The 15,350-nt window shown below is 47.9% G+C and overlaps 1 protein-coding gene across 2 annotated transcripts in view; it reads left to right on the top strand.

The window, feature by feature from the left end:
• Positions 1 to 429: 429 nt before the first annotated feature.
• MBOAT2 (membrane bound glycerophospholipid O-acyltransferase 2) overlaps positions 430 to 15,350 on the top strand; it is a 117,814-nt gene continuing 102,893 nt past the window's right edge. For both annotated transcript variants that reach the window (XM_082851929.1, XM_082851928.1), the window contains exon 1: positions 430 to 609. In XM_082851929.1, the coding sequence (XP_082708055.1) occupies positions 535 to 609 (75 nt within the window). In that variant the 5' untranslated portion in view covers positions 430 to 534. The remainder of the gene's footprint in view (positions 610 to 15,350) is intronic.

Here is a 15,350-nt window from a genome sequence, read left to right as displayed (position 1 = left end):
GCTGGCCGCCGACCTCGAGCAGGGAGGAGGAATAAGGGGATGAGGAGGCGGAGATCCCCCCCCGCTGGCACCGAAGAGCGATCCCCGCGAGCCGCCCGCCCACTGTGGCCAGACAGCCCCTAGTCCCCCGGGCCGGGGCCTGGGATGGAGGCGGGGCGCTGCCTGCGCCTTCTGATTGGCTGCGGGCGTCGGGGCGCCGCTCCGCGATTGGGCCGCGGGGCTGTCTGGCGCGAGGGCGCGCGAGGTGGGGAGGGGGCGGTTGGAAGCTGCTGGAAGTCAGGGGGCGGGGCGGGCGCGGGCGGTCGGGGGCGCAGGCGGGGACGCGGGACGCGGGGACGCGGGGGCGCGGTGGGGGCGTGGGGGCGCGGAAGGAGGGCCGAGCGGGTCACCGCCCCCGGCCCCTCCCCGGCCCCGCCCCGCGCGCTCCGACCGCGGGCGGCCAGGGGGCAGGCGCGCCGGTCGCTTCCCCGTCCTCGGCGTCGCCCGGCTCAGTCGCGGGCGAGCGGCGCGGGCGGCCGGAGCGCCAGGCAGGCCATGGCCACCACCAGCACCACGGGCTCCACCCTGCTGCAGCCCCTCAGCAACGCCGTGCAGCTGCCCATCGACCAGGTACCCGAGGCGGCCCCGCTGGCACCGCGCCCTCGCCGCCCCCTCCGCGGCCGTGTGCCATCCGCGCGGAAGCCGGGACCCGGGACCCGGGGCGCGGGCTGGGGCGGGGGCGAAGGGAGGAGGCGACCCGCTTGTTATTGTCCGCTCGCTGCCTGGCGCCCGCTGTCCCCCCGCCCCCAGCTGCCCACCCAGCCCCCACCCCGCCCGGGCAGCCCGCGGGGGCTCCGGGCACCGACGTGCGCGCGTGCATGCTTGGCCCTGCTCCCTGCCACAGCAGCGCCCGACCCGGGGCGTGCGTGCACCGCGTAGTCGGCGATCGGAGTCCCGAAGCCGCTTCCAGTGGGTGTGGGCACGGGTGTAGACAGTGCGTGGAAAGGCTGTGCTTTGGGGGAGCCGGGGTGTCTGTGCCCTGCGCGCGTGGCACCCGATACTCCACGGGGAAAGGATGGACGTGCCTAGGTGGACGGTGCGCTGGACACGACGTGTGTGGCGTGGAGGAGGCCAGCTCCGGGGTCGGCGACCGGCTCTTTGGGACAGTTTGCGTGGAAGTGCGGCGTATTCAAGAGAGAGAGGCAACAGTTTGGGGCAAGGCAGGCAGGGGTTAGGAAGAAAAGGCAAACTGAGTTAATGATCCCAGGGTGTCTAGCGGAGAAAGTGGCAACCTTGTAGATGGAGACACCTCTTCCCCTGCCCCCCCCCCCCAAAGAAAAGCATTTGACACAGTGTAGGGAAGAGTGACATCTAATTCCTCACTTTGAGTTTGCATGAAGGGCCTAAGGGTTACTGAGATATAAACAGGATTGTGTGGGAAAAGCAGCGCCATTTTTATTCAGAAAAGAAAGTTTGGGAGTATTTGTCAGAGTGACATTTAGGGTAGTTGGTGGGGCAGAGATAATTGCTTTAGCCCCAGGCTAGAGGTAGTTCACTGAAAATTTTGCTTAAAATTATTTCAAGTGGACTTGATCTAGAAGTGTTTGCACTTTCCAAGGGATCCAGGTTCACTGTCCGCCCGAATGTGTTGCTGTCATTGATGTCATCAGGGATTTCATTTATAATACTGGATTCCTCTGTGTCCAGACTCCGTTTCATAGCAGCAAGATGGGAAACGACCCCTGTGTCTAACGTTATGACACTAAGTGCTTTGTGCTTCAGTGTTTTAAAAAGTTAAATAGAAGTATGTTCAATGAGTATAAAAAAATTCTACCTCTGTTCAGATCTGAATTCCTTACTTATAGTTCAGTAATAGCTGTTGGTTCTTAGTAAATACCTATCCCCCATACATCTTGAACTACAGTTATAATGTGAATCTTGCTAATAGATTCAAGTGCCACTAGTGAAATTAATCGCATACTATAAGAAAGTAGTCTTCTCTGTTTATTAGTAAACTGATCAGAACTTACGGTTTTTCGTCTTCTCAGCCCTGTGGAGAATTCTCACTTTTCTGAAGTGAAGCACAGTGTATGGCCTTTTAGTGTATTACAACCCTCCTTGACTTAAGTAGGTTGCTGCCAAGGTATCAGCAAATGCAGGGTAGGTATCTGTTTAAAAATTGTTTTGCCAATGAGAGCAAGAGAGATAGGCCTATAGCTTTTCACTTATCTTAGGGAACAGGATTATGCTCTGTTTCTCCCTCTTGCTCTCTGTTTCATTTTCTCTCTCCCTATCACGATGAAATATTTTCTCTACTGCGCTCATGGCTTCTAATTTATATAATGCCTGTGACTTTAAAAGTGATTTAATATAATAAACTCATTTAAAAATCTCAGCAATCCGGAGCGGGTTCTTTTTAGTGCTGACATAAGCAGGAGAATCAAGGGAAGGGGACAGGACTTAAAATTTTGACTTTCCTCCTTTATTATCTACAGGTTTTGATTTGGTACCTTGGACACCTTTGTTCTCTTGAGACCATTCTGAATTTGCATAGCCACTTGTATTTTGGGTTGTTTTCTCTTAGCAAGTCTTAAGAATATTGGATTAATACCACACAAGCCTTAACTTTTTATGATAATAATAAACTGTTTCTCTGAAGCACCGAAGAATTGACTTTTCTGCTGATAAAGCACTTGAAATAACTGAAAAATCATTTAGTAAAATTGGATGAAAAAGTAGTCACTGAGCCAGTATTTTGAAGTTGAGCAAAATAGAAATTAACTTTGGTTACATGTAACTAACTGGGTCCCAGTTGAGAGAAAGCCTAAGAACTAGTTGTAATCAAATAGAGTGATTCAACAGGAAAAAGACAAATCAGGAGATGAAAAGTGTGAAAATATAACTTTTTAGTGTGTTAATTTGGTATACACTAATTAACAGTGTTTTGAAAATTTAGGAAATTATAAAAGCAGTTATTTGATGTCAGAGGAAGAAAAGGACCTTAGAGCCAGAAAACAGTTAAACTTTTTTACTAGAGTGAGTGTGGAATTTACGAAATGATAGAAAGTACTGGTATGTATGGAATAGAAGAATGCAGGTTGCAGGGTCAGGTAGGAGAGAAAGGAGGAAATATGTTGCAGTAAAGACCAGGCAAGGAACAGGGACAAAAGATCTTGCCTGCCTTAGGCTCCTGGATTCTTTCATCTTTTCTGAGAATTCCAGAGTGACCTTGAGGTAACCGTAGTATTTGTTCAGTAGGTCTTACATTTAAATAAAAATATAAAATCTGGTATTGAGTGAGGTTCGATGATGCTTTAAGATGGGAAATATTTAGCATCTGTTGTTTCCCCTTTCTAGGCCTTGCATTCCAGGCGACTTTATTTCTAGGGTGGTTAGTTATCATTAAAGGAATATCTGTGGGGATTTGGACTGAGGGAGAGACAAGGGCCAAACGTGCTATCGAGAAGACATCAGATGTCATTGAACAGAACCGTATTCTTTATTAGTTGGCTATGTGGTGAAGTTTTTAAAAACCCCAACATGAATACCAAACAAGGGAGAATAATTGTGTCCAGATCAACCTATTTTTTTAAGAGGTTTTTTGTTTTTGTTTTTTAACCTGAACATATATGTTCTATTGCATTTGACTTACCTCACTTCTGAGTTATCAGACTGAGGGGCTCTCTAGCCCTCTCCTTCCTCCCTCTCTTTACCCTTCCTTTCCTTTCCTGTCAAACCATTTTTCTTTCCTTATTTCCCTTGACGCTGTAATTACTATGAAATTGGAGTAAGATTCCCTGGTGACATGATGTCCAGGATGGCATACTTGGCCGACAGCCAGTGAGGGATGAGACTGACCTCATCGAACAGTCCTGTCTGGGGACAGGGTCCTTGTTTTAGAGATGACGTGCTGAACTTTTTGGGGTGGGGAGAGGGGGCAAGAGGGAGACTTGAGATACTCGGAAAGGTTTGGAGGAGGGAGGAGGAAGGACCAGCTGTTGTAACCAATCCTGCCAAGTCAGGTAATAATTATCACGGGTCACATCTTACAGTTTTCAAATCTTTTTCACATGCGTTATATTATTTTCCTGCGTCCTCACAACACCTTATGAAGTCAGATAAAATTCAAGTCCTGAAGTGTTTTAGCTTCAGGTACGTATGTACATATGGTATTAAGCATTTGAGTAAAAGGTCCATTTTAATTTCTATTCTGAACACGTGGCAAATCATTTTGACAGATCCGTGTTTTAGATGCAGGTTGCCAGTGTATTTTTGGAGGACAGGGTGGAGAGGAAGAGCTTTCCCAACACTGGAGTGCTGGTGGTGATGGCTGGAGTGGGGAAAGCCATGTGTGTACAGAGGGAGAATCCTCGTTTCCTGCTTTTTGGCCATTTCGTTGATTGGCGGGTTGCTGTATATTCTCCCCCGCCCCATGCCATGTAGACAACCAATGAAGTGAAATAATGTGTTAGGGAAAAGAATAGTTTAGAACATTAACTGCTTTAATCCTCTTACAATTCTGTGTTGTGATGAACCCTGTTGTATAGATGAAGAAATAAATGACGTTCTCAGTTTTGAGCCTTTTGAAGATAATGACTTTTAGGAGCAGAAGGTGAATGGCAACCAAACAAGAAAATCAAAGGTGTGTTTTATTTTAAAGTTGCCATTTGAATGCTTTAGGTTTTGGACACAAGTATCTAACTCACTTGTCGCACCTGTCTACTTTTACAGCCGTAATGAGCCTCGGCCTTCATACTGAGAGCCCTGCCGTACTGAGGCAATCTGCTGTGGAAGATTCCTTTTCATCAGGAAGGCATATGGGCCTGAGAATCTTGAATCTGTATTTTGGGCCCTGTCAGTTAACTAATTTTAGAAATGTCACTTTACATAAATGAGTTTCCCCCTGTGTAAAATGTGTGTTGCACTTAGTTTTAAAATTCCATGATTCTGTGTTTGTTTCATCAAGCTGCCTCAAATTCTTTTTGGACCGAGTTGGAGGGAATATAAATATGAACTCAGGGGAGGAAAAGGGGCTAATAAATTTCGAAGTTGAAACTGCCTCTGTGGTTAATCTGAGGCAGTGAGGCCAAGGACCGCGTGGCCTAAACTGTAGTCCATGTCGGTTTCCCTGTGTCTGTTTCCCTTCATCGGTAGGAAGTAGTCATGCCGTGGTGATGACTGGCTCGGAACTAGATTCTGCCAGCCTTGTGCTCGTTGGCAAATTACTGTATATTTCTTTAAGGCCCAGTTTCCTCACCTATAAAATAAAGATAATAAATAGTAGCTATTTGTAGATTATTGTGGAGATTAAAATACATAATCTATGTAAAGTACCTGGCTCCTAGTATACATCTGCTGCACGTTCCTTTCTTCTTTACAAATTATGAAATATTTGGAACTTGTCTTCTGTTTTTCTTTTGGGAAGTTAACATCTGTTCACATATATTCCATTTTAAATCTCTAGGACTTCCTTTTTAGGAAGGGAGATATCAGGCTCAGGTTCAGTCCTATTCCCCACACAGTGATTAAAGTAGGATTAAAATCTCATTTTGAATTTGGAGTCAAAAGTGGTTTTTCTGCTTCCTCACTGTTCAAGAGTTCTTTGTCCCCTGCTTTAAAAGTGCTTCCTGTGTTATTACTGCCTCGATAGGTACAAATAACCCTAGTCTCTGTTTACTGTGGCCCATCAGGGCTGACTTTCCAGGGAAATAATCAAAACAGCTCACACACAGCTTTTGCCTGCAGTTGATTTAACAGGTGGGAGTCTACGATGATAGAACTTGGCAAGACTTCTTTAAAATAAAACAACCTGTAAACAGGGCCCCCAGCAGAGCGATCATTTAATGATTTTACAAATGACGTGGGTCCTGCTTTGGTAAACGTGTAGGGTTTGGAAAAGGGGAGGGATAGCTGATGTGTGGAAAGATAGAATTCGGATTCAGGAGATCTGAATAGGCAGCAATGATGTGCCCCCCTCCTTTGCTTATCAGAAGCCTCACTGTTCTTCCAAGCCCGCATCCAGTGCACCTTGCAGATGAATCTTTTCCTGAATCCCATCCGATGTGACTGCTGTTGTATTTGAACCACAGTAGCATTTTGGATTTGGCACTGTGCTGGCATTTACACTCTGCTTAATGTTGTATGTATCTGGCAGGGTTCTGGTAGGAGACAGATTGAACTAGGTAACCAAGGAAACTTTAAGAACCATTTACTAAGATATGGGCAGGTTTAGGGAAATCGGCAAGGAATAGGGTGGTCTCCCAGGACCAGCTCCTCTAGGCCTGGAGGGGCCAGAGGAAGGAAGGGCAGAGCCCTAAGGGGGTCAGAACCCCACGAGGGGAGCTGTAGGGGCTCCTGTCAGGAGCAGCTGTGGCCCCCAACGAGGGACGCATACAGCCTGCGGTAGCCTTGAGGGAGGGGGTGAGGGGAGATGAATACCCCACTCCCTCCCATCCTCTCTTTCCTGCTGGTGCCTCCTTCAGAGGGCAAGTTGATACTTTGGGGGCGCAGAGGACAGTGGAGAGTGGGTCTGGAGGCCGTGGAAATCCTGTGCAGGACGTTGTGATTACTGACATGTCCTTTACAGTGTTACTCATCTCTCTAGGTGATGAACACAAATAAAACACCTTTTGTCAGGCCCTTAAGGCACATCCTTATTCTGTCTCTTTCTTCTCAGTCACACGTTTTGAAAGAACAGTTGCATCTTGCTAATCTCTGCTCACTCTTACACCATCATAATCAGGCTTCTGCCTGCAACACTGGTAGCCACATCTAGCGCAAACTGCGTAATACTGATTAGTTACTTTTTGCTTAAACCTCTTCCCAGCTTCCCTGCTGCCCTTTGCAGTGCTTTTTCAAGTGTGGCTGTGAGACCACTTGTATCAAAAATCATGTGGGGTTGTTGTTATATATTCCCAGGCTCTACCCAGAGCTACCCAGCGAGGGCCAGGGAACCTACATTTTTAAGCAGGCTCATTCTTACCCACCTTCTCCTACCATCAGAGGTAGAGAGCTACCTGGCCACATTTTTTTTAAGTTTCTCCATATTACTAAAAGGTTATCAAAGTGTGATGCATTTTTTAAATGTTTGCGTTTAACCGATTAACTTGTAATCTCCAAAAGGTCATGCAGTGTCATTGTGCTGTTGACAATATAGTCACAATATACGGGAAGAATAAAATTCGTAAGTGCACACTAGGCGGTGTGGCCCCCAGTTTTCAGCTGAATGACGTCCATGTCCCTTTCCAGTCCTGTCACTGGATCTCTAGTGACTGCCTGTGTAACCTCATGTGTAGAAAATGTCAGAAGTCTAACTTTGGGGTCCTTCTGGGCTGAGAGGCCTGCCCTGTGAGAGGCCCTGCCCCACGCATTCTCAGGCCTGCTTTATCTCTGGGAACCCCTGGCCCACAGGAGAGGCCTAGAACCTCCCGAATATGGCTGCCAGCTCCTTTTCTGTTATTTGGGCCCTGCCCCTACTTTGGCCACCCCTCACACACCCACACTCTCTCCCCAGAGGAGCAGGAAATTGCCAGAAGCCCCCATGCATGTGGCAGTGGCTGGGCTGGAAGTGCAGTCCTGGTCTGCTGCCCGAAGGACCTGCAGAACCAGTTAAGTTCCCCCAATACGTTTCCTTATCTTTTAACTCCCTGCCTTTCATCAAACTATTTCCTCTGCCTGGAACCCCCTCCACACTCCTTTGGGTCGGCAAACCCATCTTTTGCAATACTCTGCTAAAGCGTATGCCTCCCGGATGAAGCTTTTAAAGATCCGGCCCGTCCTTTCCAGTGGCGCGTCACTCCCCATGGGGCCACTTGTGCGCGTCTAATGCAGGCACCAGCGGTAGGTAAGTACATGCTGCTGCCTGAGGCTGTGGGCATCCCCGGCGGAGCCCCTTCGAGGAGCTGTTCCTCGAACCTCTGCCGCAGTTCTGCAGTGAGGCTGGCGCTGCAGAAGCAGCTCGAAGAGAAGATAGACAGGTAGCCGTCCTGCTCAACCTCTGTCCTTCGCTCTGGGCTCCCCCAGCCTCTCCTGTGTCTTCCAAGCAAAAGCCCAGCATCGCCTCGCTCTGGCTTTTTCAGGAGGGGGGTAAGGGGCACACGTTGGGGGTCTTTGCCCCTTTCCACAGCTGCCTGTCAAGGGTGTGTGTCGTCCTCGCTCTCGGAAGTGGTGGTCCGAGAGCCCCCGCTGATTGGCGGTGATTTGGCCGCCCTTGCCCTTGTCAGTCGGGGCCTCGGGGGAGCTGCCTCGGCTTTCCCTGCTCTGATGGCACCTGCAGCACTTCATTTCTTTTGCTTACTTCGCGCGCCTCCCTGCCAGGGTGTAGACTCCTCAGGCACAGGGCCTCTTACCAGGTTTGCCTCTCTCGCGCTCAGCACCGCCGGGCACGGAGGGCGTCCGGAGTGAGCGTGGCGGGAGCACAGACCAGCTAAAGTTCCGCTCATCACTGATTAGCGGAGCGGTCCAGGCACTGACTGCGCTTTCCTAAGCGGCAGGTTCCTGGTGTGTATCCCGGGGCGGGTGAGGGCCCCTCCCGCAGGGCTGAGGTTGGCATCAGGGGTCCTGCCGGCAGAGGGCCGAGCACACAGAGCTCAGTCTGTGCTGGGTCTCGCAGCTGCCGAGCTGCTTTTCCAGGGCTTGTGGAGGACACGGTGTGTACATCCCTCGGGTGCCTCAGGGTGGGCAGTGCCCGTTTGCCGTGATGCATTTTGCAGGCATTGGAGGGTCCGGCGTGTGGGGACAGTGTGCTGGCCGTGCGGGATACAGAGGAGAAGGTGGCTGCAGCTTAATGCAGTGGTTCTCACACTTTTCAAGGCAGCAGCTACCAGAGGAGTTGGCCGGGCGGCCAGGCGGAGGCTCCCGGCTGAGGTGGTACCCGTGCCCAGCTTCTGAGCAGCCCTGCGCCAGGGGCTCTCAGGGATCCTTTTCCCGGGGACACTTCACTTTTCCAGCGTCTTTCGTTGACACCCACACCCTCCCTGGCTGGAAGGCTGGTCGTGGGGTCAGGACAGCAGTGGCGTCACCTCCCTGGATGGGGTGCTGCCTTGTCTCTGCAGCTCCTTCGGCTCCCCAGCTGGCCGAGCTCCGCAGATCGGGGTCAGGTCACTGTGACTCGGTCCCTCCGTGTGGGCACTGCTGTGCTTCCTCCTAGCTGCACAGCCGCGGGAGTTACGGGGTGCCTCTGATGTGAGTGTTTACGTAAAGGGCTGCACAGTACATCTCCGTGGGTTAGAAGGGAGCTGTGTAAACCTTTCTGGCTGACTTTTATTTTCCTCAGGAGGGTTACTTAAAAGGAGATGTGCAAAGCATTGAAGAATTTTGGAGGAATGTGACTGAGGATTCAAAGGAAAATGAAGATAACTGTGGGAGGTACCAGTTATCCCCAGCTAGACGATTACACTGTCATTACACTGTTGGGTGATAAGAGGTGACTGGAAAGAGAAGCTCTATCAGCATTGTTATCAAGCTATTCAGAAAAAAAGCCTTCAGAGTGCAGAACTGTCTTTCTCCAGAAAGAACAAAGGGCTGTCCTTACAGCCCTGTGGGCGGGGCCCTGCAAGAGGGCTCCTTGCTGATCCACCCCCTTGTCCCCCAGCCGGCCATTCTGGGGAAGCCTGGCTTTTGGCCGGCAGCAGGTGTCATCAGGGGATCCTCCCCGGGCGGCCTGTGTCCTTGTGGAGTGAGGAAGCCAGGGGCAGCCCAGTTGCCAACTAGAGGGACCTCCCTCTTCCGTGAACGTCTGGGCCTCTGACCAGCTCGCCTTGCTCCTGTCTTGGCATTGGACGGAGATGCCACATACTTTCTGTCTTAAGCCATAATCCCATAGAAACTTTTTTAGTTTTTAGAGGTTTTCTGTGCCAAGCTAGATATCTGTGGAAGGTCAGAGTTGTAGACAATATATACTTTTAGACATATTTAAGTTACTCAGTTACATGTTATTTTAAAATAAATAGCTCCCAGCTTATACAGACAAAAAATTCTGAATCCTTTCAGTTTCTTTTTGAAGGTAGATTATAGGTAAAACTAAGCATATGAAAGACATTCAGGTGATACTTACCTCGTTAAAACTGGAGAGAGAGGCTCTGCCTTTTGCAAAACCACTAGTTTCAAAACCGCTCGTCCTTTGGGTGCACAATGAATAGTGATTGAGTTGAATGTATCTAATTTAACAACATCAAATTTCAAAGATAAATGTAAAGACTTGCGGTGAAGTTCTCGAAGTTAACTGTATAGAAGGAGACTTGCCTGAGACCAGGATTAAATTTTATGAATAAATCATGGGAGTTTCTGTTTACTGTAAGATGTTGTTACCTGATGAGGTCATGGGTTAGGTGAAGTAGTTAATGCCAACATAAATTCCAAATTCACATGGCTAGAGGTTGCTGGGCAGGGAACATGAATGGATATGAATGTAGGTGCGGCCATTTTTTGAGATATGGACAGCATGACCACGTGAAAATCCCATGCCCAGGCTAAAAGCAAAGCCCCCCTCACATTTGCTGGTGGTTACCAAAGCTGATTTTTCATGGGAAGCTGGAATTCTGGAGTTTTTGGTGAAAATTTGTGATTTTTAAAATTTTGGCTGAAGTTTTCCTAAGTCTTCTGTTTTTTGAGCCCAAAAAACATAGCTAGGCCAGATTTAGCTTATTGGCCATCAGGAAGTAGGTAGCAGTTTCTATTATAGTTGGTGGTGGTCATTCCAATCTGAAGAACACTGTGCTCTTCTGAGATGTCGGAGGAACCTTGACAGACCCGATTATAACCATAGCAGGACAGTCAGGGCTGCAGAAGGCTTGGGAGCCATGTCATGGGATTGTTGAAGATGTGATTCTTGTATTTCATCACTTAGTAATTTCGTCCTTAAACTGGCCAGCAGGATTTCAGGTTAAATTTTGTCCGACTAGTTCTAGTCGTTTGGAGAGGGTCACACCTTAGAAATAATCTTGAAAGTTAATATCCCATTAAAGTGGGAAGGTTGGACTTTCACACCGCTATCATTTTGTTCTTTCTGCAGATCCAGTATTTCAGTTATTAACTGGCCTAAGTGGTCAAGGCTATCTTATGGGTGTGATGTTAAAAAAAAAATGTCTAGCTAGTAGAGAATGAAGTCTCTTGGAAAGGTCTTGATTGCCCAATAAGCCCCTACCAATGTTTCAGGTTTTAAAAGTGTACATTGAGTTCTGGACAGCATATTTTATCTTGTGATAACTATTCAGGCTTTGGAGTTTAACTTTAATCTACAGTGCGTTTCACTGCAGGTGTTAGGGTGCCTTTTCTAATACTGGGACTGGCACAGCTGTTCATGTGAGCTGCTTACCAAGGATAGAAGTGACGAAGATTTTTGGTGTCTGCGTAGAGCCGAGGGGACAAGGTAGAAGTACCCTTTGGCTGGTATTTAGTATCTTTGGGGATGGCTAAGTGTCCTCAGTCTAAGATCGTCATCCTTCTGTGCGGTCCCTGTAGCTTTCCTGTAGTATGAGACGAGTTACGTCTTCTCCTTTTTGTTCTTGGAAAATATTTTAAAAGCCACACAGTAAAGGAAAATCTTGGTATATTTGGCATCACAGCATTGAGCTTCAGCCTTCCGTTAGATTTGAATGGAAATTCTGATAAACTAGTCAAAATCAAAGAACAGTATTGTCGGTATCGTTGGGTATTTGTTACACTTTTCCATATGGATTGGAAGGATTCGTTTCTAAAGAGTTAGAGTTCTCTTTTAAAGTATAGGGAATATAAATTAACGGGGAACTAAGTAGGCTGTTCCAAGTAGGCTTTTGGCACAGGCTCAGTTTTAGCACATAGGACTATGAAATGATTGATGCAATAGCTTTGCTAGGAATGTGGCATTTGGTAGGAAACGTGTGAGTCGATTTAGAAAAAAATCCTGCTCGGAATATTAAAGACAAAAGGATGTTGGGACCATTTCAGCAAAGACAAAATAGATCAGAATCGTGCCAGAGGGCTGGTCGTGGATCGTTTTCCTTCTTACATTGATTTTATTGAAAGCAGGAACCTCTGGAAAATAATGGAAATATTAAATTGCTTTTGCCCATTTTGTCCCTAACTCCAGATTTGGTAAACGCACCTTTCAGCTGTTGTAAAATGAAGGCGAATGTCAGTACAGACCAGCTCCCTGGCTGGGCTAGTACCGTGGGTAGCAAGGAGATTAGCTATCTTTATGTTGGACGGTAAGCAGTGAGCAGCAGGGCAAGGTTCAGCCAGGGAAAAGCAAGTGTGTATTAGTACAAGTTATATATCGGGGAAGATGGACTGGATCAAAATCAAAATTAAGAGCCTTCTCCCGCGCTGGGACCCAAGGAAACGAGGTAGTAGCAGTGCCGAAGACAGACCTTTGACAAATGGACATCCTTCTGAGAATCGTAGAGTAGGAAAGTTTTAGTCTATAGTGAGTGTTGTTACTTTTATAACATTTTTATAAAAGGAAGTTGCTGGCTTATTGGTATAATCTTAGAGATTACGAATTACCATTTTGGCAGTAAAGATGGAAAAGGGTAAGTAGGTATTGTTGTTCATCGAGCACCTGGTATAGGCCAGGGGTTTTCTAGGCCCTGGAGGGATGCAAAGATGAGTGAGAGCTGGTCTGGCTCCTGAGCTTCTAGTCTAGAGGGAAGAGAAAGACTGATACATCTGCATAGCATGTAAAGGTGTGTCAGGTGGACTTAGCTTGGATAAAGCTGCTGCAGGGAGTCCCAACAATAAGTCAGGGCCTTTTTTTTTTTTTTTTTTGCGGTACCCGGGCCTCTCACTGTTGTGGCCTCTCCCGTCGCGGAGCACAGGCTCCGGACGCGCAGGCTCAGCGGCCATGGCTCACGGGCCCAGCCGCTCCGCGGCATGTGGGATCTTCCCGGACCGGGGCACGAACCCGTGTCCCCTGCATCGGCAGGCGGACTCTCAACCACTGCGCCACCAGGGAAGCCCAGTCAGGGCCTTTAAAGGTAATAGGCTACTTGTTTTCTCACATAAGTTTTGATGTAAATGGTCCAGGTTGGTGGATAGTTCCACTTCACCTGGTCCTACAGAGACCAGTGTTCCTTCCAACACATTGTTCTGCTACCTGGGGCCTTATCGCCTGATTGCAGTTGAGGCTGGTTTGTTGAGGGCAGTGGTCCTTAAACGTGAGTTTGCATGAGAATCCCCTGTAACACTGGTTAAAACACAGGTTGCTGGGCCCTATGACCAGAGTTTCTGATTCAGTTAAGTCCGAGTTTGCAAGTGTGACAGGTTCCCAGGTGATGTTACTGCTGCTGGTCTGGCAGCCAGACCTTGAGAACTTAGAAGGTTCCAGTCCTCCAGCAGACAAGGGGGGAAAGAACCCTTGTGGCTGCAGGTGTGGGCCAGAAGTGGCACATACGCGTTACTTTGACCGTGCTTCCTTTTGCCAGAGCTCTGTCACGTGGCCACAGGTCACAGCAAGGATACGGGTGGGTGGGGTGAGGGCTAGTAAATGTAGCTCGTCTGTGGGAGGGCAGGGCAGGCTCCACCATGCCGGCATCATCTAGGGAGAAACAGCCGTAACTCGGGCTTGGATTGGTCAGGGCAAGGTCACGTCTGAGCCAGAATCTGGAAGGATAAATTTTCCTGGCATCCCAGAGCAGAAGTGCGACTTGTAGTTAAGGAAGCAGGGAAAGCGGGAAGCAGGGCAGGCTCGCCCTTTGAATAAGTATTGATTGATGGCCAGGCTTTCTGTGAGTCCTTGAGCTGCAGAGACTAGAGGGGAAATGGGCAGGGTCTGATGCAGCTGATTAAAAAGCACACGGGTTTCGTGTGTTAAGAGCCTAGCAGTGAAGACCACGGGTTCAGGAATCAGCTTAGATTTGAGCTGTGCTTCTGTGTGAGCGGCCTGGACCTTGCTTCATCTGCACTGCTGAGCCTCGTGGGTAGGAAGCAAATGTCAGTGATCATGGTCATCGCACCTTTGGTGTGAACTGCTTGTGTGAAACGAAACCCTCACGGGAGTCTCTGGTGAATGGCCTTCTGGCTTCTGCGTGAACACATCTGTGCTGGAGAGCTTGCTCCCTTCGCTAGGGCAGCCAAGGCCATTTCTGGGTAGCTGTCATGGTTAGAAGGTTTGTCATCTTGGTGCTTACGGACTTTCCGGAACAATCCGGAAGTGGTCTGAGTAAGCCCACTTCTTCATGGTCACCTTTTGGATTGTTGGAGACATTCCGTCTGTCTTCACATGGTTGGCTTATGAACAAGCGCACTTTAGTAAATCAGGTATCGCTACCCCTAAATCTTCTGCTTTGGAATGCAGAGGCTCGTGAGTGAACGTTTCTAGCTGTCCTGGGATGGGTAGCCCTGCACCTGAAAGTCTGGTTTCCAAGGGTTGCCCTCTTTAGAGCATTGCATACTTGTTTGAAGATTTATTGCTTTTTGCCTCTATTATTTGCTAGTATGTACTAAAAATAAAAATAAAATTGCTGATTTGGTAATAGGCATGTTCTTTGAGACAAAGGTATTTGAGACACTGATAGAAATCACTAGGCATACCCCGAATACCACTTCTTTAGGCTCAGTGGACTCCTGGTACACATGGTTTATTGTGTTCAGGCGTGAGAAAAAGAGCATCACTGAAGAACGTGGATCAAATGCTGGCAATGTGTTATCTAAGGTTGCCTTTAAATAGGGGCCCATCGAATCACAATTTTGGTCGAATGTCTGATGGCTGAGTGTTAAAATCAATAGTGAGTTAAAGCTGAATATTATCCAGACAAATCTCAAAAATTTCTTTGTCTTCGACTCCTGAAAATGGTTGATGGTGTCCTGTAATCATTTCTGCAAACAGTTGTTTCTTTGTAGATTCAAAATAATAGGAATTCTCTTCTTAAAACATTCTTTTTTTTTCTTAACATCTTTATTGGAGTATAATTGCTTTACAATGATGTGTTTACAATGGTGTTTGCTTTATAACAAAGTGAATCAGCTATACATATACACATATCCCCATATCTCCTCCCTCTTGCGTCTCCCTCCCACTCTCCCTATCCCACCCCTCTAGGTGGTCACAAAGGACCCAGCTGATCTCCCTGTGCTACGCAGCTGCTTCCCACTAGCTATCTGTTTTACATTTGGTAGTGTATATATAAGTCCATGCCACTCTCTCACTTTGTCCCAGCTTACCCTGCCCCCTCCCCGTGTCCTCAAGTCCATTCTCTACGTTTGCGTCTTTATTCCTGTCCTGCCCCTAGGTTCTTCATGACCATTTTTTTTTCTTAGATTCCATATATATGTGTTAGCATACAGTATTTGTTTTTCTCTTTAAAACATTCTTATGAAGACTCTTGATCTCAGGTTTAATTAGTGAAAATAAAACATGTTTTGGGAACCCCAATTCTCTTTAACACTTTCCTTTT

The sequence above is a fragment of the Leucopleurus acutus genome (assembly GCF_964270905.1).
Source record: "Leucopleurus acutus genome assembly, chromosome: 12".
Classification (NCBI taxonomy): domain Eukaryota; kingdom Metazoa; phylum Chordata; class Mammalia; order Artiodactyla; family Delphinidae; genus Leucopleurus; species Leucopleurus acutus.
Note: the sequence above shows the minus strand (reverse complement) of the source record. Positions and strands in the feature narration are given on the sequence as shown.